We start from the raw sequence: 26,251 nt of genomic DNA on the forward strand, positions 1-26,251 counted from the left end.
TATTATACATACATCAATGTATCATTTTAATTGGCACGCATCGTTAGGAATGTTTAATCAACGATCCCCAAACTTTCTGTATCGAAGATCAATATTATTTTTAATAATGCTTTAGAAGAATGTTTTAATTTCATCGAATGGAATTCGATTAATTCGAATGATAATCGATAAATTCGATTTTACCCCTTTTCAACATTAAACCTCGCCTAAATAAATTCCATCGATTCGGAAAAAAGGAAAGAGAGACAAAGCTAAAAGAAAAGGGAAACATCCGTCCCGAGTCGGAAGTTTCAAATCTCCATTCGCAATGTATAACGAACGATTGGCAAACAACGAGAAGCAAGGAATCTTGTCTCCGGAACAGGTGGAAAGCTCGGGGCGTGAAAATTCGAACAAGGCACGAATTCGAGGAAATTTGCCTAATACGCGGAAAGAAGGAAAAGTGGTTGTAGGACGGAGCTGTGGCGGAGATAGAGACGAGGCAGGGAGGCAGACGGACAGCCAGACGTAGGTGAGGGCGAGGGAGGAGGAAAAAGCCGCGGTAGCCGTGCTGCCCCCTTCTCCCTTCCCCCTCTCCAGTGGAGATTTGCAATGCTAACCAGGGACTGCATTAAACGGGAATTAATTTCTTGCTAACCGTCTGCAGGAGTAGCTGCCTCCCTCCCCTCTCTTTCTCTTTCTCTTTTCTTCTCGTCCCTGATCAGAACAACTCATCGCGACCGCACCACTGCCGCTGGATCATCCTCCGAACTCACGTTTACCGAACTCTCTCTCTGGGTGACCATCGTTGGATAACCAAGCAACGGATTTTCGTGCGGCTACTTCCGCCCGCCAGAATCAATCGATAGATATCCCTAGGACCGATCATTCTATCCTACCGCTTCTTTCCTTCGAGAATTCTCCCTTGTAAATTTATACTGTATCGAGGTATATCTGGCTATTATCATTGCACGTCTCGATGTATTCTCGTGGAGGGGAGAAGAAACGGTCCACGATAAATCTCGATTTAGAGATTAATCGAGAACCTTAGCTTTCTCGAGAAATTGGCCGATATGTTGGTTTTTAAAGATACCTCACTTATGCGAGGTGTTTTTACACTCAGCGTCTGTTTATTGAGAGTGTGAATTCATCGTGCGAATTAAGCCGATGAATGTATTTGTATGTTTCCATTGATTAACTTAACGTCATCTAAATTCGTTTCTTATACGAATTGTTTATGGATATCCAATCGAATGCTGGGAAAAGAGAGATACAATAGTTCGAGATCAAAATCGATGTCGTTAACGACAGAAAGGATTGGAAAGGAGTTAAACGCTCGTTCCGCGGATGGACGCGCAACGAGAATTCTACAACGATCGTCTGAGGGACGAGCAATTACAGCGGTGGAGACAAATTGAAGACTGATTAACGCTCGACTGCCGTTGACAATCGTTTCGCGTGCGAGGCAAGAGGGTGGCTCGCAGAGACGAGCTAGCTGCAATTCATTCGCGTATCGAACTTCGATACTTCGCGTCAAGGAGTTGAATCACCGAAGAAACAGAGACTTTCGTTACGTTAGTCCAATAACTTTTACGCGCTCGTTTGTCTCTCTGTCTATTTCGCGAGCATCGCGTCTCTGGAATTGACGCGAAGAAAGGAAATACGCATTACTTTCCACGATTCGTCCTCTTCTCACCTTATATATCATCCTTTGAGATACAAAATTTGATAGACAAAACCGGATAACAAGTAACAAGTAAAAAAGCGATAGGGTTAATCGAACGGAAGGGATTTCTAATATTTTATTTAAACTCGTTTGAAATCGACTTTTGTATTACGCGGATAGAGGGATCGAGGATCGACGATTTTTCGAAGATCAAAGTGATAAAATTCGGTGGGGAAACGTTCGTGTACTTTGATTTTACAGAGCTCTCAAAGCGGAAGATTACGTTAATGCGTGTAAAATATTTTAATCGGTCTCGTTACCGGTGATGAAAAGCGTTCATTAATTCCGGGGAATTCATTTAATTAACGCAAATTAGTCGAAGCACCGCGATACGAAAGCCAATCGATGAAACAATCAATTGATTCGATCGAATTGCCAATTAAACGGCTGTTTAACATGAATTAATTAAAAGTATCACGCGCGAAATTAACAAGGATGCGTGCGCCAATGCCAACACCGATCACTATATAACGCATTGTTAAATCACGATCTTAAACAGGTACAGAAATTGCCGGATAATAATCCCCGGAATATGGGATCTCACTTTATCTCGAGTTCTATTTCTCTCTCGCGCGAAAATCTAGCAGGGCAGGGAACGTTTTATTTCGAGATCTGGCAGAAAGTTTGCGCTTCGAGATTTATGCTACGTTTGCCCCTATACGTCCTATACGTAGGTAAAGCTTGACAGTAACGGATCTCCGAGAATCGTAGCGTGCAAGACTTCATCGTGGCGAGATACCGAGACTGTAAAATTTGTTTAAACCTATCCCCTGGTTCCACGTATCCTGGAAACAAAACTATTTGCAAAAGAAGCTTTCCACGATATGCCGGGATTTCGTACAGATTTGTACCGTGAAATCGTCGGACAGTTTTACGTCTTTTAGCTCTAGATTTAGAAACAGAAACATTTTTAAATTTTCAAACTTTTCAATAATTTGTTAAAATTAATATTAATATTATTATAAATTTTTATTATTATTTTAATTATAATTAAATTTTATTATTTTATTATTATTATAAATTTTATAAAATTCCACGTAAAATTTCTCCATATTTCTCGTTCACAATATTTTACGCGACAAATATACGACCGAACGCCAATGTTATCGATAGTCTTTAGAGAAACAATAACAAAAGGAGAGGGAAAGATTATTAACGAAAACAAAGCGTAAGGGGAACGGGCGTTCGACGACCTACGTTCGTAGACGAATGCGTAGTATCGCCGCGACCGTGTCGAGAGAAGTACGACGTAAATACGCGGTGGAGCGAGGAATATCGGTGTGGGGAATCGGGCGAGGGGTGGGGCGAGGGGTGTGCAGTGCGTCTTGTGCAGAAATCTACCCCCGTTGGGGTGGGCCGGGGTGAAGCCCCTGGTGGTCGATACGTGGGTCAGCAACATGCTTCACTGACAGTGCCAATGAGCCAGTTTGCGAAATCCTCGAACGGTACAATCCGACTACCAAGTATCGGCGATATCAAGCGGTATCAAGACCTCGACAACGATCATAATTAATAACGGCTATCAATTTTCGTGGAGAAGATGATCAAATGCCCGGTCAACATTCCCCGAATTATATTATATCCAATATAGTTCGGAAGCCAATCCGAAATTCGCAAGCGATGTCGGACGATTCGGCGAGAAGCTCGATTAAAGCCTCGATGGGAACGCCTCGATTCGCGTTTTTCTTCGAGGAGAGCTCGATGAAGAAAATTACGATTTATACGAAAATGAGTTTGCGGGATACGCGCGAAAGGAAATATCAAGGTAATTTTTCTTGATGTAATTCGATTCTATACGACGTGAAAATTTGCGTTATATGTACATTCGTTCGAATCAAATGTCGAATAATATTGCCTGCTCCGTGAAAAAAAATGCGCGAGTGATTTTTTTTTTTTAACTGGAAGAATTTCCCTGAATAAACAACGTGATATTTATTATTAAAAAATTGAACCGCGATCCGTGAAACGTTTCGAAATATTTTATTACAACTAGGTGAACAATCGCAATTAATTAATCCGCGAAATCAATTGGCTCGTTATACGGGACGAATGCTTTTGCCCGAAACGGTACTATTCCAACGCTACTTGCCTCCGTAATCCACAATCGGATCTTAGGATTCATCCGACTTTACCGTTCGACAACATCGATCCATCGAAGCCATCCCGGGATGAAACGTGATACGGTTTGTCATTATTAATAACCGCTACGTCGCTTCCCTATTATTCAAGGCATGATCGTAATTCACCCAAGTGTTTGCCTGTCCGTTTTAATAGCCACTGTACCAATCTCGATATTTCGGGATCTCTGTTTCGAAACAATGGCGACCACGGTAAATCTTCTTAAAATGGAATCTCGATTTTAGAAGGAAGATCAGAAAGGATGGAAAGGGTATGGTACTTTGGAAAAATTGCAGTCTAGGCAATTTCGAAATCCCGTATAGGAAAATCGAAATTCCCTTCTCGATTCCTTCGTCCTCTTCCCGCTATTCTTAACCTACGGAACCTATCTCGTCCATTTTCTTCTGGTTTGAAAACCAGACACAGCAATAGCTACCATTCCTTCCTATTCGTTCGTTCGATTAGCCAAGAGGGATCCCGATCTATTCACCGGGAAGTGTATTACATCAATTTCGAGGTTAAATAGAAGCTTGCTTTGGAAACAGACATTTTTTTTTCTCCTTTTTTTTTCCCCTTTTTTTTCCCTCTCTCTCTCTCTCTCTCCCTCTCTCTCTCTCTCTCTCTCTCTCTCGTACGTCCGCGATATTTGCACGAACGAGTGTACGATCGAGCCATCGAATCCATTAGACAGATTGCAGTTCTGCATTTTTAAAAAATCTCGCGCTGCTTGTTCCAATCTATTCCTCGCGCCCCTTTCGTTTCGTTGTTTCACGTATCTATCTGTTTTGAAACTCGACGCGTATCGTTTATTTGCGTTTCATTCTGTAACTATTTTTCTTTCCACTTATTTCCCTTTACTCTTTTTTATTTCTTTTATTTTACTTTTTTTTTATAATTGAACGGTATGCGCGTGTGCGTGTATGTAATCCGTTAGACAAAGTAAAAAAGATATTTAGATTTAAGATTTTCGAATAATTAATTTTTCCCTCGAATACAGAGAAATATTTTGAACGAATGATGTTCTTTAAATAAATGAAATGGTTCGACACGATTTTGATTTTATTTGGGGAAAGAAAAATTCGAACGAACCAATAGGCGGCGTCAATCAGGAAGATTCAAATCCAAGATTTTTTTTTTTATCGCCGAATGTAAATATTTGCGTTAATTGGTTGCTTCAAAGCTACATCTTTTTTTTTTTTTTTTTTTTTTTTTTTTTTTGCGACACGGAAAAGTCAGCCGCTTCCCCGCTACTTTAACCGTTTCGTTTTGTTTGCAATACACTCGACGCGGAGTTGGCCTCTGTTAAAACTGTAGCCAATCTCGGTTAATTCGAAAGATACTCGAAACGCTATTCGCATCGAATATGTTTGACCAATCGACGATAATAAATACCGATCCTTCCATCTCCATCGTTTCTGCTTCGTGACTTTGAAAACAGGAGTCAGAATTTCGACATCCGTTTCCTCGCCGCGATAATTGTTAAGAAAGTTAGCTCTTAGTCCATTAGAAAGATTGAAACTCGCGTTACCAAAGACAGAGTTAGAGTTAGGAGATCCACTTTTGTCGAATTCTTTAAGCGCGATGTTACTTTCCCCATTTTTCACTTTGCCACTTCGTCAAAGCTTCTTATCTTCTTTCCTCCCTCTTCTTCCCACATTTCCTTTCCCTTACCTCCTCCATCTTATCTCTCCTTCGCCTCGAATCCACTCCCCGCTCCTCCTCGAATCGAAGCGGAGAAATGATGAAAAGAATCCCAACCACGGAATCGACTTTCTCGATACATAAAATTGCAATGGATACCTCCCCAATACAGTTTATCGATGTCCTCAGGAAAAATATACAATCTTTGTATCTTTGAAATATCCACCCTATTGCGATGATAGGTCTGTATCGAAATATTTCGAACTTTCCGATCCTTCTGAAAATACAAAAGATATTACGAGATCGATTCATTCGTTCTTTATCGAGATGCGAGATTTCGAATCTTCATCCGAGAATGATCTTACGGTTCCCATGCCGATTTTTAATTTTATTAATCGATAAAGCAACGTACACATTTTTCCTCCTATATTTTCGTGTTTGGCGATGGCGAAGGAGAGGGTTGAAAATTGTGGAAAATTGTGATTCATAGCGTTTCGTATCTTCCCAACGTCATGTCCCGTTTATTTAGTTACCCGAATAATTCTGTAAAAAGAAGAAAATATAAAAGGATCTGTTGGATTTATTACCACCTATAGAGAAAGGAATAGAGAGAGAGAGAGAGAGACTCGTTAATCTTAATTAATTCTTCTTTTCGAGAATTAAATTCACTTCGCGCATGTCATCCAACAATTCGGAGATTGATGCGCTCCGACCACTTTTACGTTCTTCCATTCGAAAGCAAACGCGATTCTTCACCGCGCACGAAACTTTCCCCACCTTTTTGCTCTTCCCCCCACATTCAGTTGCCCCCTTTCATTCAGACGGGCTCGTTCCGCCTCGATGAATTTTCCCCGTATTTCCGAAAAACTTTTATCGTCGCGATTCGAGCCGGGCGGAATTAGGAGCAATGAAGCGGGGGGAGGGGCTATCGTGTTTGACGTGATGCCACGCCACCGTGTATACACGTAAAATTGTCAAATTTTCGGTTGGAAAACAACCGGGCATACGCGAGATAGCCGAGGATCTTGGAATATTTAAGCGCGAGAAGCGGGGAGCCGAGAGAAGAAAGCCCGAGGCCGGCCCGTCCATTTTCCCGCTTTTCGACTCGGCAAATCCTCCCTCCTCCTCCTCCTCCTCCTTGCTTGCTGTCCCATCTTATCTGGTTCGTGCCGAGTCAACAGCGGGGATTCTGGCCGCGGGCGATCGGAAATCGATTCCCGACGCGAAAGTAATTCGTAAGGAGACACCCAGTTCCGGTTCCGGGCGAATAAACGTCCCTTTGTCTCGTTACAAACGGCCTCGCTGAAAGCCCACTTCCACTTTTCCCTCACTTATTCTGAAATGGAAACTGTTGCCGCACTCCTGGGACCGACCGGATGTGTGTTCCAATGCGCCCGAATAAAGATCGGTTTTCCGCTGAAAGCTCCCGCTTATTTTCCAGTTTCGCATTCGCTTCTTGAGAAAGGAGGGGGAAAAAGAGAAAAAACAAAGAGAGAGAGAGAGAGAGAGGAGAGGTTTAGAAAAGGTAGCAACGTTTCGACGTTACTCCGGACGATTTCGAGGATTAGCAATTCGGCCAAGCGAAGGAAGGATTCCCCCCTCCCCCGTCTATTTCGGTATTTAATTCTGCTCGATCTCAAAGTCGAGTTTATTTCGCGGGGTTAAAACCTCGGCGCGTTTAAAAAGAAAAATTCAGAGGAATCTTTACTCTGAGATAAGGAATTTCACGAGTGAAAATCTTTATTCTCTCCCTCTTCCCTCCCTCCTCTTCCGCCATCAACTCTCCGTTTCCGAAAGAGTCTTCATCTAGCTCGATGTAATTTCATAAGAAGGGTTGTCGTTTCCCCGGAAAGCTAATGCCAGATTGCGGGGTGGAATTGTGCAGTCTGCTCCGACTATTCGCCGTCTTACTCGATTCCCTTGTAAATTATTTTTATGCCTCGCCGGTTTTTTCGTTGGAGAAACTCGTGAAACGAAGCTCGTTCGTTCCTCCTTTTTTCTTTCCTATTTCTTATTTTTTTTTTTTTTTTTTTTTTCCTTTCAACTCTCTTGCAAGAGACGAATTGATCTTCCGAAAGCGAAGGTTGCGTCTCACGAAAAGAGAGAGAGAGAAAAAGAAAGAGAGAGAAAGAGTTAATCAGAAGTTATCATCGATAATCCAACGTTTGATCGATCGCGAATCTTCTTTTCCTTCCGCGCGCCATTCTTCCACGCACGATATACGGTTCATTGTGGCTATAAGCGTTGGGACTGCGCTAGTTTCAACATCGGTCGCAACCTAACCCGCTCAGGGGTTGGAGCGGATACCGGTGCCTAGAAACCATTGTACGTGTTTCTGGTACAGCTGCGAATACAATGGGGTTTCACGGCGAATGAACGTCGCTGCCCTTCGTACGGAAGATGTACACGGTAAATAAAGATGGATCTGCGCGATGTGGCTTTCACTATGGAAAACGAACGGAACGAACATGTTTTCTTTACTTTACCCCTTTTACTGCATTTTGAAAATACGACGATAAATGTATTCAATCATAAGAGAAATCGAAACGGTGGTTACGTAAATAGAAAGGAACGATGCTTTTGGAAATTTTAAATATATGGGAACAAACCGAAGCAGCCTATTATGTTGTATTATAAAAAGGATTTGCTTTCTTTATTCGGTCTTTTAACAAATTTTTTTTTCTTTTTTAACTTTTGAAAGATAAATTTTCAAAAGTTTCCCCCGCTTTTGTAAATCCTCGTTCCTATAAATCCTTAAAAAAGAAAAGAAAAGAAAAAAAAACAGTGTAACTTTTATTCAAATCATGGAAGATTTAAATAGAAGAGACGATTCTAAAGATCCTTCTTTTTTTACGCATATCTTTTTTTCGAGTCACGGGTTCGAAGGTTGAGAATAATTAAGAGAAATTAAGGTTAATTCGAAAGCATGGAATTTTGTTTCCCTTTTCATACGAAATGGCTCAGAGCGTAGATATTATTTCACTGTTCGCGTGTCTGATTACATACGTGCTCATTCCACTTTCGAGCGCGCCATTATTCCTACCCTTTAAACGTTACCCTTTAAACTCCACATTTTACCAAACATCTCCAACGGTTCAACAAAACCGTTTCTTTTTAAAAATTGATCCCTTTTTCGATTAAACATCAAATGTTTCTCGCACTCGAAAAAGTTCTCTTTAATACTAAATTTTATTCCCTTTTTCTCGACATTTATCTTTGCACGTGCGCCACCATCTTGAAACGTCATCGTATATAATAATGCAAGTTTCTCATTTAAATTCGATTAAAGCTGGATAATAGCTGTTGATTACCGCTCACTTAAACGAAGTACAAATAGAATTAATTCTCGCTTAACGTTAGCAACGCGCGAAATTTCGCGAGCGACGATTCTGTTCTCGCGAAATAAAAAAAAAAAAAAAAAAAAAGAAAAAAGAAAAAAATTTCGTGAAAAAATAATTAAAATTGTCTCTCTGACCGTGAACGAAACCATCCGTTCCCCGATGTTAGAATTTTTCGTTACAATAAACGTTTACAAGATTCATTAAAATCCGTTTATCGCGTTAATAACAGGCGGATAATTTGGAAGCAGTTTTATACGATTTTAGAGAGAGTAACTGTTAACCGCTTCTTTTCAACCTACCTTCTCTTAAACTTTTTCTCTTAAATCTCTGTTTACTTTGAGTCCCGTTGTTAATAGCAACTTTGAAAAATAACCCGAGGGCAACGCGCGCGCGCAACCTTGTTCCATGAATAAATTTATGTACACGTTAACGTTCATAATTATTAGAAGGAAAAATATGAAAAATTAATTCGGAATTATCATTTAAATTGTTATGCATATTATCGTAATTATTAACGTGTTTTTTAAGCGAATTGCACAAAGAATTCGCAATTAAAAATAAAGAAACGAATCGAAAACTCGTTAGCATCTTAATCAATAAAATCTTTGAGCATAAATAAAAGATATACCTAATAGAATTATATTTATCAAATAGATTCCTTATCCTAAATTTCTAATTCTTTTTCGTTGCAATTTTTTTTTTTTTTACAAATATCCAAATATTCACAATATCTACGTGCTCTCATCTTCATCGATCTTCCCTCTCGCATTATGCACTTCCGTTTCACCAATTCCCAAGTTGAAAAACTTTCCTCGTCGCAAAATATCTTCTTTTCCCTCCCTTATTCGTCCACAAATTGGTTTGCACGCATCCATTTTCGATTGTTCATTCGGCTAATTCGAACGAAATTAGGGCGTCGTCTATTAACCGCGTTGCTAAATCGTGTCAAGATGCAGCCTGGTGGAACTACACGGTATCTCGTCCCGTGGCGTGTCACGAGTGTGCACAATGCCATTCTAAAACACGAGATTCGTCAACCTAAATATCAAAATGCAACAATTGTCAACCGTGCATTAATTTCGAGCAACCTGTATTATTAAAATCTCTATATAACGTTATCGAGTGAAAAACCACGAGTTTAACTAACTGCGGTGGTAGATGCATAGAAAGAGTTCGCTCATTCTCACTCTCCTCTCTCTCTTTTTCCTTTTTCTTTTTTTTTTTCGCGGATCACGAGTTTCGACGAAAAGCATCGGCTGTGCTTTTATATTTTCGCGTTCGCATTCGGTCCACAGAACGCGCAACCCCCTTTTTATAGCCGCGGCTATAAATTTTATTAGCATTCAATTAGCGACGGTTAATAGACTAGCGGACAAATTGCAGCATGTATATATATATATAAATCTTCATATATATATATATATACAAAGGGGAGGGAAGGGGAGAGAGAGACCTTGACTGCGCGGTTTATCGATAATTAGCGATAAATTTATCCGTAACAGAGGATGACCAATATGTTTCAATCGCGATTCGGTTATCAACCATTCGACGACGCTCGTTATTAGAAGTTCGTATCTATGCCCATTCATCGCTAATGGGACGAATTCGGCCACGATTCCGTCCCAAATACAAATTATAAACGCGAAACAGAATTTCACGCGTGTATCGCACGGATACAGTATCCCTGTTTCACCGGAAAGAAATGATATCCCTGTGACGACGGCACAGTAATGATACCGATCAACCGGGGGAGGGGAAGGCGGAGGCGGAGAGACGAGACTGATGAAAATTTCAGAGCCGACCATGCCGAAAGGCGGTGGTACCCGCACCAGTTCCGTGAATATGGGGCAAACATCGAAACGCGATCAAAGACTAATGGCTCGTTTCGAGCCGACATCCTTCGGGCTGAATTTTTATTCGACGTAACGACGCGGAATATTCAGCCGCGATGATCCGTATATCAGCCGGTGGTATATCCCGGCCTGGGACCTGGGGGAAGCCCCTAAAGGGATTAAACCGGGGATAAAGATTTTACGATCGACGATGGCCGCGTGGTAGCGAGACGATGTCGGTTGACGTGGAATTTTTTCCTCGAGGAGGATTGCGAGGTAAGGAGTGGAGAGGAGTGGTGGATCGAGGAAATACGTAACCGGATAGGACAAAGGTTGTTTCGAAAGATGTCCGATAACCGGTTCTGAAACGCGCCTCTTGGAATACGCCTTCCGAATATCTTTTCCCCCGTCCTCGCGTTACGGTAAAAACACGGGGCAAATTTTTCAACGCAAGCCGTACCCAATTTCCCACCGCGACGACGATTTTCCCATTTTCTTCCCCGACGTTCAAGATTCCAACCCTTGCTCGAGAATTTTTGAAATTATCGAGCGTGGAAAGTGGCCGCGAAACGTATTTCCCAGGACACCGCAGTTAAACGAGAATTATAAAGCGGTGATCGAGTTAGGCAAGTTTGAGTCGGACGCGAGGCAAAGGGATTCGGTCCATTATAAGTTCCGGTAAATTGCGATTCGAAGAGGGAGCGGGGCGAGGTATGCGGGCCGCTAGAATTAATCCACTCTCCCGGTAATCTCGCAATCAGCATCACCGTCCGCGTGATTATTTCGAATCCCCCTCCCTTCAGAGAGCTCTTGGTCCAGATTCTCGAGAATTTACGGACACACAAGGAGGGCCGAGGGTCGATGACAAATTAGGCTATCGCGTGTATTTATCCGCGAAATAAAGATAAAAATTCCACTCGAATTCGACTAGAGATTCGTTAATTCTTCTTGGGAAGGAGAGATCGAAACCGGTGAAACGGAAACGTTCTTCGTGTTGCGGAGAACAATAAGGTTCCGCGCACGAGTTAGCACCGGTTTACAAGCGAGGGCATAGCTTTAACTTTCGGCTGTAAAACGAAGTTTACGGGAGTATTTTATACATATATATATATATATACACACGAGTTGGATGTATCGCGTCACGATCCTTGTTCCTTTTCGCGGAAGGGGAAATATGAATACGCGTTTTATATAGGATCCTTAAACGATCCGCTCGAATAATGCCTATAGAAGATCGGCGGCCGCGATATCCGTCTTCGCCTTTTACAGCCCTGATTCCACGCAATGGCATCTCTATATTACGCTTTTATTTCGCCGCGCAGCGCCGTTCGAGAATCGACCGATAATCGACGCTCCAGGAATTTTCTATCCGGCTGTGGGAACCGATCTATCCTGCGGGGAAAATATTCTTGCCGCAATCTTTCCTCCTCCTCCTCCTTCCCCACTTCCAACTCCTTCTCGAATTATTTCGCGACGCGTTTAATATTTTGCGGCCGCGATAAGCGTTAACCGGCGATATTGAATTAGCGATCTTACGATCGCATTTGACGGGTACGATAAACGGTTTCGTGCCTTCCTCGGGATCATTTTTAAACGATTTTAAACGATCGCGTTTATAAATCGCGTAAGATAAATACAAGATGGGGATCGACAAAGCTCGTTATAGAAGTCGATACGGATTAGCGAGTAGACGCTCGAGGAAGAAGAGAAAGAAGAAGAAAGGAGTATTCTTCTTTTTTTGCGGCTATAAAGTTATAATCGTTTCTTAATATACCAGTACTCGAGATCTTTTAATTTGTAAATTGGAAAATATTCGAAATAACGAGGAGCTTGAAAATTTTTACGACGATAAAAAAGTTTGGAGCTTTAAGCATTAAGGATATCCTTGGCTATATCCTGGCGATATATCGACGCGAGGATTAATCGAGCCTCGAAACTTGATATCTTAAAGTTAAACTATAACCGAATATTTTCCTCGGTCGAGATTAGTAAAAATTAGCCCTCGACGAGGGAGAAACGATTCTTTCAAACATCTCCAAATTTATTCATTCCTTTTGCCCCCTCGCGGCGTTTTTAAAACAGAATAATCCAACTATGTACGTTATAGTACAGACTCATCCCCTCTGGGAAATCTCAATTTAGGTCAGCCTCTTTTCAACCCCCTCGTAACAAGCACCGGTGTCGATTCAACCAACGCCGAAACAACTCGATCTCGTAATCGTATTCCGTATTCTTTGACGTATACGATTATTCGATTATTCCCCCCTCCCCTCGTTCGATATCTTCGCGTTCGCCATTTTTAGATATCCGCGCGGACGATTTACGAGAGGCAAAAGGGGAGGCGATAAGGGGGGGGGGAGCTTGTTGCCAAGATGAAATTCGCGAGGTTTAACCGCGAGACACGTCGAAGAGCGTGGATGCCGATCGTTTCATCCGATCCCGATTCGAAACTCGATTCTCTTGGATAAATAGCGGATGGGGGAGCAGAACGGCGAGATAAAACGCGGTTAAAGAACGCGGGCAAGGAAGAGCAAAAGCGGGACGAGTGTTAACTTTCAACTGCAGCTAACCCATCTCTCTCTCTCTCTCTCTCCCTCTCTTTGTCCCTCTCCTTCTCTCGGTCAACGAGATTTATATGTTTACGCGCTACCATGGCAACTTTCTATTTTCTCCGAGTCGCGACTATCCTCGTTTTATTTTATCCACCCCCCACACCACCTCCCCCGCTTCCGTCCGCGCGCGTCTTCCGCGATCCGGGGATCGTTGGCCGTTTTCGGCCTGGTTTGCACGCGGCGCGAGAGAGCATCGATTGGCGAACGGCCAACGCCGGTCCAAACTGTTTTCGACAGAACCACCTAAACGATATTTTCCCCTTTCTAACGTCGTTGCTATCGCGTTGTTATCGTTCTTCCATGTTCTCGTTTCGAGTGCGTGTCTCCGTTCCAATATTTTTTTCTTCTTCCTCTTTCTTTCTTCTCTTCTTCGCTCTATCCATCGCTCGTCCCACAAATTTTCAATCGAGTTCACGCTCCCCTCTCGCGAATATACAGGCAAATTAGTTGAAAGTGTGAAAGCGTGTTCGAATCGAGCTTGAGAATTTTGCAGAGGCAATGAAAAAGTTATATCGAAGAATCTAAGCATTGGATCTTAGTGGGGACGCGATCACTCGAACTAATTTTCAGATCAAATTACCAATAATTTTATTTTTTCCACAAATATAGCTCGGCAACATCTTTCAACACCGTCGATTATCGGTGCGCGCAAGAAACAAAATCGGATCGAAAGTTTTTACATTACGTTAACAGAGAAAACTGGTCTGGTAGTAACATTATGCTCCGAATAGCGCAGAACGAGGGAAAAGGGAACGAGGAGAGGAGAAGAAAAAAGAAACCAACGTGTGTAAACTAAACCGCGCTGACTGCACAACTCATTCAAGTCCCTCCTCTCTTCGAAGTTGAAGCACCCACTGAGACTCCTCGTTTCTCCCGCGAGCGAGCGAGCGAGAACCTATCCCCGAACCTATCCCCTTTCCTCCACCATGCTCGAAAGCGTCTTAAACCGTCTCGAAGAGGTCTGAACCCGCCGTTATTCCCCCCTTCCTCTCTCTCTCTCTCTCTCTCTCTCCTCCTTCTAATCGAAACGCAATAAATTCCAGGCCGACCTGCATCCTATAATCCACGGGAGAAGAACCGTTTTGCGCGCCATTTAGACCGATCTCCCCATGACGATGACGACGACGATGAGCCGGCATTGCATCCTCGAGTGGTATTTAGCGCGACCCGTGAGCCCGGTTTCCATTTTCCACTCGTTCGGCCGAGTTAACGTCGCCGAGCGTGGCAGCTTAATAACCGTCCTGCGATTTCGCTGACATCCGAGAACACGAAGGGCGGCGAGCCACGATTTAATACCAGATTCGATGGGGTAACCTCGCCCAATCCTCTCCTCCGAGTTGGAGCGCATCGAAGTTTGGGGGGGTTTCGCGAGCGTTAATTCGCGCATTGGCGACAGATCGAAAGCTCGAGATCGAAAGCTCGAGATCGAAAGCTCGAGATCGAAAGCTCGAGATCGAAAGCTCGCTTGGGCGAAATCGGTCGTCCACCATTCTCGTTAGGTTACTTGCAGTTTCTCGATTTATCGAGAATACACATTTGTACATATACCATCCAATACCATTATTGGATTTCGATGGATGACTCTTTGGCGGACAGTTTACTAGTTTTTTTGAGCGAAAACGATCGTTTTCGGTTGCACGAAGAAGAATTCGAGATTCCAGATTGGGGAGGGGAAGCGTCGTCGTAAATCTCGAAAAGCGAAAAATAAGGGAAGCAATGTAAGGGAAGGGAGAAAACTCGACTTATGAAGGTTACTAACCAAGTTTTCGCCCGATACTTTCCAACAATTCGCATTAGGAAACGTAACAAGTGTAACGTTACATCGGTGTTTCAAACTACCCTCGTAGGTTGGCGAGTGCCATTGATAAATCGTATTGCCGCGATGAAACGAATCGTTCGAAAGGGGAAGCTTCATCGATTCTCTTTTGATACTTGAACGAAGAAAAGAAAGGAAGGGGGAATCAATCGACGAATTCCCCAAGCCTATATATATATATATATATATATATATACACGTTCGATTATATTTTTACAAAGAATGCAAGCTGCATTCGAATCGAATCAACTGTACGCGCTTTTTTTTTTATTATTCCAAACTCCCCCTCCTGCTATTATATTTTCCAAAACACCAGAGGAGACGAGCTCGCGTTCCATTTGATTTGAGATAGAAAACCGTGTGCGTACAATCCGCGTGCGTACAACGCATAACCTGCGGCTTTCTCCTAACTATCGCGTCTCGTACGCGGCTTGTACGCCACTCCTGCGTGCGGAGACACGTCCATTGAAATTTCGGTCGCGCAATTCTCCCTTTGAACGCGAAATGGGTGGGAATTCGTCGCGTTTCAAAGCGTACTTGCGCACGCAAATTTTCGAGACTGTTTTGTTCGCAGGACTGTAGCGGGGCAACGGCTCGACCCGTGTCGAGGGTGACAACCAGGAGAGGGGAGAAAAAAAGGAAGGAACGGTTGAAAGGAGAAAGAAAGAGAGAGAGAGAAAGGGAAGGAGGAGGAGGAGGAGGAGGAGGAAAGAAGGACCGGTCTCTGTTTTGTTCCGTGTAATTGCGACACGTACGGAAGCGTCAAAGGGTTTTGTACTCCGGTTCCACAGTTGGGTAGCGTTACGTGGATTGCTCTTCTCTGCTCTTTTCTGCGCGAGCTTTTTCTTAATTGATGGCCGCGTGAATCGATCCTGCTCGCCTCGCCTCGAAAACGCGTGTCGCCTTCAGTTTCCGTTCCTCCACTTCCGCCACTGGCGCGACACGCGGCCAATTTAACGTTACTGGTAAAGTTAACGTCGATGAGAAGGCGTCGTTTTTTCGTCCTCCTTCTTCTTTTTTTTTTCTTCTTTCCTTTCTTTTTGTTTTCTTTCTTTTTTTTTTTTCCTCTCTTCAGACTATCTGCTCTGTCATCTCCAGTGACTCGGTGGATGATGCGGGGAGGGGGAGAGGGCATTTAGCAAGCGAGGAATATTCCCATCGGTGGAGTGTAACCCGTGTCTCGTCGCTTCTTGTCGAGTTATGCTAAACATCGCGGGCCGATGTTCCGTGGAATTTCCCGTGGTACTTCTCGTTGCTTAGAGTCCCGCCACCACGCCAGCTATTTTTGCCAACTTGCATACAATTCCACGTAATTTTGCCTCTCTATGTATTTCGTTCGATGCGGGGGAAACGTTGATGCGCGGCTCTCTTTTTCTCGGAATAATTGAGAAAGGTCGGCGGGGAAGAAGAAAAAGTTAATTGCATAAATTGCGTGGGAAATTTTAATTCCCGCTTCTCGAACGTGTTATATTATTATAGGAAATAAAGGAAATTAGCACGAATCGCGGCTCGGATTCGCGTCTCTGGATGAAGAAATTTTGGGAGATAATAAAAGTGAATAAACAAGCAAGGAGATAAAAATTCGAGCGAGATGGATCGCTGCTCGATTTTCACGATTCATCGTGTCAATCCTTCGATGACTTGTAATCGTTGAATTTTGGATTAATTTTTAATTGAAAATTGTTAAAGTAGCTCGATGATTCGCGCAACGATACAACGTGATATGCAAGCATTGTTTAATCATCAGATCGATTCGTCTGTGGTTAAACAATGTTTGATTTATCGATATTCCTTATTAATTATTAACTTTTCTTAGGATGCACGCGCGGTCGAGGAGTTTTTTTAATTGTTTGCACGATGCTTGCTCGTTGATCAATCGATTTATCGTAACGGAGCAAACAACGCCAAAGTTTCTTTAGCCAGTTGCGGTGTTCGCGGAGAAATAAGGAATTTCGCCCTGTCCTCGATATAAACGTATAACTTTCGTTGGGACGAATCTAACGATCGTCTAAATTATTAAAAGAAGGAAGAATGGAGGAAGAAGGAAGAGATTGAAAGGTGTGGTTGGTCGCGTATACGGGAGAAAAGAGGAGGAGCGAAACAAGCCGTGGAATTGCAATATTCCGCGATGGAGAGAAGAGCGAGATAAAGTCGGTGGGAAAAGGGGAGGAGGAAGAAAAGTGGGGAGCACATGGAGTGTAAATGCACATATCATAGAGAGAGAGTGGAACCTCTTTCGAACACGTTGCGCAGATTCTTTTATGTCGGTGCATTTCGCGTCCCTCTCCGTTGCCGAATAATAAGGGAATTACGTTGTAAAAATCTCTACTCAGGAAGCTACACCGTGGAATTCACGATGACGAAACGAGAGTTTAGGAAAATACGGGTCCCTGAAATGATCGTATCCCTGGTGGCGAATCAACTCTAGCAGTATTTGGGGTACAAGATTTGGCAAACGTTTGGAAATTATTAAATATCCGTGTCGCGAAGCGATTGCCGCGCTCGTTGACAATCGGTGTTTATCGGCGGTTAATCGATCCTCGAAACGAACTTGGGATGAAATTGCATCCTCGGTTACTTTGGAGTATCGTGTTCTAATTACTCGCTTCCCCGTAATTGCATTTTCGGTATTTCCAGGATCAAGCGAATGCATCACTGATTACATCTCATGTATCGTGAGGGAACAATTAGCGATTAGGCTTGTTTCGGGTAAACTTTATCGAATATCCTTCTATTACCAGACACCAGAATTCCAATTTCGACGCAACTCAAAGGCTTGCTTCCAACTCCCCGTCCTGTTGCCTCGTCTTCATTAATCGCGGCGGGATATACGTTTCGATTGCCTTTCGACCTCGTTTCTAGAAACCGCAACACGATAGTCATTTTTTTCGCCAATAAGTAAGTAAGGTATCCCTTTAGAAGACTCGAAAGTTTTATCGTTAAAAATTATTTTCCTTAAAAAAAAAACCTTTCAAAATTTTCCCCTACCGACATACGTCTTTGTAACTTAACAAAACAGATAGACGCAAGATACGAAATGGTGTCGCATTATAATCCCTCAGCGGCGTTACAAATCTCGAGATTAAATCTCCACGAGTGCAAAGAAACGAACGAGAGATTCGAGTCTCCAACCCTTCTCGTTGTGCAATCCGTATTCGTTGACAATCCCCGCTTCTTCCGTTGTTCCTTTCTTTTTTTCTTTCAACGTATCGCGGCCACTTGCGGAAATTCCAGAAGCGAGGATCGATAAACCAACATCGAGAGAAGGCTCGAAAGACGCGGTGATTTTAACCAATGGAAAATCGGATTATTCAACGAGGAGCGAAGGAGTCGAAGCGCGCGGGCGAGGATTCGTTTCCCTTCCCTTCCCTTCCCTGTTTGCGACGCGTTTCCCTCTTTTGTTTTCCGTTGTTACTTCCCTCTCGTTTCCGGCATCGCGCGTAATTCTGTCATTAAGCGTCGAGGGCCGTTGAGTGCCGTCCCTTGGACCAGACGGCATATTAATTCAATTTTGCTTACGTAAGGCAGCCAACCCCGAGCCTTCCTTCCTTCCTTCCTTCGGCGAAGACACTAATTGCGATTTTTAATTAAGGCACTGATTCAATTACCGTCCCTTTATCCGCTCTAATTATTAATACCGGCACACGGTAAGCGAGCCTATCCCCTCCCGCCTCTTCCCCCTCGGATGGCGACCGATGAATGGGCCACAATTTTCAGACGTCGAATCGCGAAGGGGTGTAATCTCGTTCGCGCGAAATTAATTGATCCCGTCTCCCCGTTTTCCCTTTCTTTTTTAAGATTTTGAATTGAAATTTCCAAGTGTTATCGCTTCCGATTTATTTTATTTCAAGCTCATGAAGAGTTACCCCTTCGTATTTCGATCTCGGATGCTTTAATAGAAAATCCGAGAGTATGTTACTCGAGATTCGAATTTGAGTGAAATAAATTTTTCCTTTCTCGTTGTAAATTAATAATACATGGATCGTGATACGTGGACTTGATGTTTTAATCGAATGAGAATGCTTTCTAATTTTCTCTCGTGTGAAATACGCGAAATAAAATGAAATAAATTCTCGCTGGGGTGGCCAATGACGTTGAATTGGAAAATAATTTGGAAGGGAAACGTATCTTTCTCGTGTTGGGATCTAAGGGGTTAGGGGGAAAGAAGAAAGCTCCCCTGGAAATGTCGAGGCGGAAGGACGAGTTATGGAGGACGAGAAACTGTCGCGATAAATAGCGTTGGTCGGAAGCACAGGTGGACAAGTGGCGAAACGAAATGAGACGAGGACAGATCGACGAATAAATTTGTCTTTCGTCGTGAAATCGTCTTGAAAGGTAATCGCCTAAAGGAATTTGACTCGACTTCGATTCACTCGCTTTACTTGCGCGCAAGTGTAATTTATTTTTCTGTTCGAAAAAAAAAAAGAAGAAAAAAAGGAATCGCATTTAAGATCGAAGAGATAATAATAGAATATCTATCGTTTGCCTCAAATCAAAGTCGGAGGATATCGTTGTGTCCGCGTTATATATCAATCAAAAAAGTGAAAGTGAAAAAATCATGGAGCGTGACAGAGGGTAATCCTCTGTCAGAGGGGTAGGGGAAAGCGGAAGATGATAAGTAGGAAGATGAGATTAAAAGAGGAGGGGGCAGGGAGTAAATTCGTAAAATGATAAATTCACGAGAAGGGATGAGCGGGGATGAAAGGGGAGGAAGAAAAATGCGGCCGCGGTCGAGGGAGTGGAGGGTGACGGATATATTTGTCGTGTTCCAGTGGATCCAGATGCCTGTAGAAAATTAATCAAAGGATGCGCGACTTTAGGCAAAGGAAGGAAGAAAGGAATGTTGTACATCTCTGACTGGAGATTTTTCAACGAGGTCGCGAGAAGATAAGGAAACGTTTCCATTTACGAGAAAAATTGCACAAACGTTCCTTAGAGAAACGAATGCAGTACTGCTTGCTGATCATTGTACCGTTTAAAGACATTCTTTCGTTCCTGCCTCTTAAAGCGTATTGTTTCGAGTATGGATCGTTTCGCGAATCAAAAGAGGGGGAAAGAAAAGGAAAGGAAAGGAAAGGAAAGGAAAAGAGGAGGAAGAAGATTTTTAGCAATGTACCCGCAACTAACGATTCTTCCGCGTTGATTTCGTATTTGAAACACTTGTCTCGATTCGAGACAAAAAAAACTGCTGCTGGAACGATGGAAATTTTTACCTACCGTGGACGGATAACATCGGGAATAAAGCACACTTGAGCACTCGATCTGCGATAGTCACGAGGGGATTGAAACGAGGGAATGATCGAAGAAGAAACACAGATAACGAAAGAGGGATTATCGTTTACGCAATTTATCCTATGCTGCGAATTTCGAACTCCTGGTTTAATTCTGGCGATTTTCGTTCGTTGGGAGCAAGCGTCCTTGTTCCTGAAATAGCTCGTATTAGCTCGAATCGCGTGTAGAAATTGCGACGAATTAATATAGACGCGAGTTCATTAGCACCGTGGATTATATTGACATTCGGAACAATATACACGGTCGTCCCGTGACAACTTTATGATTAATAGTTTACACGAGCACGGTGTTTCGTGGCGAACGTCGATACGCCGCATTGTACGAGTGTATGGAATACTTTGCGCTACGTCCAATGAGAATCGATCAACAGTAGCCCGCGTTACATGTTTGTGGATTCCCGTAAATTTGCACGGCGTCATCGCGGACGGATCGAATAAACGATCCGCGGTTCGCGAGATGAACGATCCGAAAAAGAAAAAAAAAAAAAAAAAAAAAGAAAAGAAAAATCGTTTCGAAATAATTACTCGATTTCACGATATTAAAAACAAAAAGAAAAATAATAAAACGTAATTTAAATTTCACCTATATAATGCCTATATAACGTAGCAATATTTTTACATTTTCGACGAGAAAAGAAAAGTATTGTGAAATTCTCACAGAGAATGCAGAGATGCACGCGTCTCGATACGGCACGAACGAAGAGGTATATATCCGAAGGTCCGTTTCGAAATATCTGTCGTGCATCGTTCTCGAGATTCGCGACACGGAAGAAAAGTCTTTTTCCGGGTTGGCGAAGACGATTTATGCGGGTATTCGAGAAATATCGGCTCACGATTCGTCAGAGTTTCGAAAGCTCGTTACGTTTCTCGAACGAAACGATAAGCTCGAACTCTCGCCCGCCCGCCCGCCCCGTCAGCTCGGGATGAGCTATTCGCCGTGAACTTCGGGCAAACTTTATCTTCGCGAGGCGGTTATCACGAATCCGGTGGAAATTGTTCGAGAACTTGAAACCTGAAACAATTTCACCGCGTTTAAACCGGGTTCAACTTTGCGCTGTGCGGAGCCAACAGGTGTGATGATAATTCGTTAATTCTCGAAAACTCCCATTCAACCGGGAGAGGAAATTATTTCTCGTTTATTCATCCCTCTTTGTCGCGTCAAACTTTAAGTAAAGCCACTCTCTCTCTCTCTCTCTCTCTCTCTCTCTCTCTCTCTCTCTCTCTCTGTCCCTTTGTCCCGTCGCCTTGGATTACTCTCGCGAGACTCTTCTCGTACAAAGCGTAGCCGCCGAAGATGCCGCTTCGTTTTTCGTGATTTCGATCTCGAAGGAAATTCTCCTTCTAGAGGAGAAGAACGATTGAACGCCGGCAAGAATGAACGGTGGAATTTCATGAAAGAGAAATATCGCAAGGTCGGCTTGGACTGCAGAAATCGAGATAGAATGTTATCCGGGCAATTGGAATGGGCCGACCGCTCCAAATCTATGGGCAATCCTTCTCCCCTCCCCCTTACGTAAATTCAATCTTTAAAAATTTGCCCCGTTAATTTTCAGTTAACTCGTGGCTTGTGCCGCCTCGAGTGCTCGACGAGCATCGCGACGAGCCGCCCCATCCAACAGCCAAGTACCATCCATGAATGCAACAGCACAGGGTTGTTAAGTTGAATCTTAAACTTTAACCCAAGTGCATTATCTTTTCGAGAGGAGCGTGAACGTAAAAAATGATAACTTTTTCTTGCCAACTGTTTTATATATATATATATTTTGAAATCTTTCTTTCTTTCTTTCTTTCTTTCTTTTTTTCGGATAATTTACCACCCTCCACTTCGTCGGAACGTGATATAGCGCGCCTATCCAAACTCTAGGTGTATTATTAACTCCGTGGAAACTAGAGTGCGATTGGATCGGGCAGCGAGATCTGGTCGGGTCCCGAGTTTGCCGAGGTCGGGAGAAGTTTCGTATCGAAACGTTTTCCGTTTGCACTTCCTGTCAGCGGCCGGATGAAAATCTTTCTTCGAGGGAAAAGCCTCGCTTTTCGAAACCTATCGAGGGAACTTTGGATACTTAAAAGTTGGCCGACTCTTGGTTAATAGAATTCCCGTGTTTAAAGCAAACGACGAATGGGCCCGTCGTCACAACGAAGTAACGGGCAGATAAACTTTTCGATTTCGGGAGGGGCGGGGTCGTAGTATAGGATTAATTCGATACGGCGGCAACCAAATCCTTGGACAATGTCCAAAAACATTGGGAAGGGAAAGCTCCGATGCGTGTAACCCGAAAATTTCCATTTCTATGTTTTGTAACGTAGAATCTACATTTTGAGTAAGATGCATTTTCTTATGCAAAGATTCATGGAAAAGTGAATAATAGAACAGGGGGAGTAGAGCGGGGAAGGGTAAAGGAACTGATCGTCAAAAAACACGCGAACCGAATTCCAATTTCTCTAGATGAAATTTTTAAAATAGTAGATTTTTCTACGCGTGTAAATCGAATTCTTTTTTTTCCTCTTTTCGCCGTGAAGACAAATTTGATTTCGACGGGCTATTTTTACGCGCGGATAACAATTGGATTAAACATGGCATTAAAGAACATTACTTCTGCCGCGTATAAATTTAAAACTTAAAGGGGTTGAAAAATACACATACACAAGTTCATTCACAAGTCACGCGAGAATCATGAATTTTGTATGAGAATATTTGTTGCAACTTACTTAAGATAAATATACAATTTCCCCAACAGCTTTTTAACTCGAGAATTAATAAAAATTAATATAAAATAAAATAAAATCTTACCACCGACGAACTCGTACCGATCTTTATAACTTAGAAAAAGAATAATTCGGAAGCGCAGATCAAACCCAGATGAAAGGGTCAATGATCCGGATGGAACGAATTTAGGTTGACTGTTTGCAAAGTTCTCCTCCGCTCGGTTAACAAACTGAATACCACGGGCAGCCTTTTTTGAATCCGATCCAGTCGAGGGAGAGAAAAATCGGGAGGATCGAAAAATCGAAGGGACGAAAACTGTACCGCCACTTGGCCGATATCGGCGATCCTTACAACCTGCGTGCTCCGTTTTATCCACGCCGACGGATACACGGATGCACGTATCTATCGGAATGCAAGTTTCCCATCAATCGAGGCTCGCGCTTCCCTGCGAGCCGCTGGTTCATTTCGAGTCGGCCGGTTGATTAACAAGAACTCGCCCGACCCCGTTTCCGCGCTGAGATACACTTCGTTTAGCGGCGGGATTAGAGGCTGCGGAGTTTCGGGTGGGACGCGAGCGAAACTCGCGAGTTGCAACACGCTTGTGCAAGACGAAAACTTGCGATCGCTTTGGTGAAGGAACGTAACGTGTATCTATGAGGATTATATTATATATTATATTAAAGTATGAACGAGCCATGAAAGAAGGAAACGAATATTTATAATAATTATCGGTTGGAGCGCGAAGTGTTATAGAACTGGCTGTTTAAATAGAAAATATCATATCGATGAGACAACGATACAAAATGTGTCTTCGATATTTTCAAATGCACTTTGCACTCTCGCGATAAATATCCTGGTTATTTTCTTCGGGATTATCCACGAATTAAGAAGTAAGTAGATCAGCTTTATAGCTGGAACGTTACGACAATTAACGATGAATCAAATGTATACTAAATGTAACTGTTTAACGAGTCCAATTTACGAGCACGATTTTATCCTCGTTCCCTTCCAGGATCGATTATTACTAGAGGAATTAATTCCACTGGGGTGGAACGGTCAAAGAAAGGCAGGAAACAAATTTACTTTCCTTCCTTCCTATCCTTTTCCTGTCAATGTTTCATAAGAATGCCGAAACTTTCCCTAATTCGAAATCGGCTTGACCGCGTCCTCACGCCGCTACTCGCAAAATCATTTAAAGCTCGAGGATCGGATGTATTCGATTGAATTTGTATTCGAACGAATTTCAATTCGTTTCATTTCAAAAAATTCGTTCAATTTCGAAAACTTGGAAAACGACGAGAGTGAATGTGAACTATCGTTGCGAACGTGAAGAATTCACGCGAATCCAGCTCGGTGTTTTTCAATTTCGTGCGGAAATGTTCGTGCGTCGCGCCGATAAAATAAGGTAGAAGAGAATTCTCGTGAGGAGGGAGGGAGCTCGTTATCGGCATCAATTTCGAAATATCGAAAATCTCGGCGTGTCGCGTAAAAAACAAGGTCGAAGACTTTTTTTTTACCGGGGAGACAAACGTTTGCCTCGACAGGCAACTAACCGCCTAACTAATCCGCCTTCTCCTCGCTTCCTCCGGATTTCGTGTGCACACACGAAAGGCACACACGTGCACCGTTATTATCGCTCGGTTTATCGAGCCTCGTTCTCGAGAAAACTTATGCACGGGTTCCGCGAGTTTTACTCTAGAGCTTAATCGTCGGTCGCACGCTCGTTCGAGATTAGGGGTGTCTTCTCGCGAAGAGAGGAGGACGATTACAGCCGCGACACACGAGGGTGTGGATAACTCTGTTGCGGAGAGATGGTCGCCTATTTTCGGAATAAATAACTCTCTCGGCCGAATTTTATCGTCCCGTTAATTTGCGATGCGTGGCTCGGTCCGTGGATCGACCGCTTGCTGCGAAATGGGATTGGGTGGAAACGGGTCGAGGTTTACACCCGTGTTTATGGACGTTGGACCATTCGTGGAAAATGCGATAAAGTGGAAGTTGTACGGGAAAATTTGTGAAAATCTTTGACGAAGAAGAAGAGGAAGAAGAGGAAAACGATTAAATCGATTAGGTCGACTCTCGTCCGTGATTCGTAGTGTTTAATCACGAGCGGAGAGGATAGAGATCGAAATGAAGTTACACGCGATGTTTGTCGATGAACGTCGGGGAAAAAATTGGAGAGAGATTGGATCGAGAGAAAAAGAGAGAGAGAGAGAAGGGTGAGTTTTTTTGTACGACAATTAAGAACGTAAAAGGGATCGATCGACCAAGCTTCGTTTCGTTTTGTTTACTTTCCATTTATTTCCCGTAACTGGCAACCGGTAGGCCTCCCCCGAAACTATTGGCCGATGGAACGGAATCGACGAGATTCGGCGACGAGGCGACTGATTCGCGGTTAACGTTCGTCAGGCATCCCCTTTCATCGACCGATCGAGTCGGTAGGGCGTCGTTATCGGCGAGAGTTCACGTGCGAGGCGTTGCTGATGAATGGTCCCGCGTCTGCAAAGGCACGCTCGTCACGCAAAACGTTATTTATAACTTTGGCTTGTACGGAAGCTTGTACGTCGCTAAGGTTTCCTTCGCTTTTTTTTTTTTTTATTTTTTGAATGAACGTGATACGAATTTTATTAATCTCAAATTATATTATATAGATTTGAAATTTATATACGCGTCCGAGGTGATATCCTTTTTCCTTTTTTCTTTTTTTTTTTCAATATTCGACTTCGCTCGAAAAATTTCGACAGATTGGAATTTGAACTCGGATCAAAGGGAACGAATCTTTGTCATTATGCGGAAACGTCGACGAAATTTCAATCAACATTTTTCGAGTCGTCGAGATTTACGAATTTGCCGTACGTCCGAATGAATTACACCGACATCGGCCCATAATTTTCCTCCTTTAACTCGCGCAAACGTGTGTATTCATCGCGTGGAAAGCAAAAGTTATTACGTCCCATTGCATATGCGCAAAATTTCCGTGGAAATATTTCACAAAGCGGTGGATTACGGAGTAGATTCCATCAAACTTTGCCATATGGTCGTTAAGCTCGAGACGCACACGAGATAATGTCATTTGTTTCCCTTTCCATACCGATCTCTGTCGAAATGTTACACCCCCCAGGGAACGTATACTTGCATTATGCAAGTTCCTACAATGTCGAATAAACCGCGGCTCGACCGATATCCGA

At 43.0% G+C, this 26,251-nt stretch overlaps 1 protein-coding gene across 2 annotated transcripts in view; it reads left to right on the top strand.

The window, feature by feature from the left end:
• Positions 1-3,038: 3,038 nt before the first annotated feature.
• LOC122713280 (cell adhesion molecule 2-like) overlaps positions 3,039-26,251 on the top strand; it is a 52,645-nt gene continuing 29,432 nt past the window's right edge. For both annotated transcript variants that reach the window (XM_043933607.1, XM_043933606.1), the window contains exon 1: positions 3,039-3,470. In XM_043933607.1, the coding sequence (XP_043789542.1) occupies positions 3,254-3,470 (217 nt within the window). In that variant the 5' untranslated portion in view covers positions 3,039-3,253. The remainder of the gene's footprint in view (positions 3,471-26,251) is intronic.

This window comes from Apis laboriosa, unplaced genomic scaffold (genome assembly GCF_014066325.1).
Source record: "Apis laboriosa isolate Shangri-la unplaced genomic scaffold, ASM1406632v1 scaffold23_cov150, whole genome shotgun sequence".
Taxonomy (NCBI): domain Eukaryota; kingdom Metazoa; phylum Arthropoda; class Insecta; order Hymenoptera; family Apidae; genus Apis; species Apis laboriosa.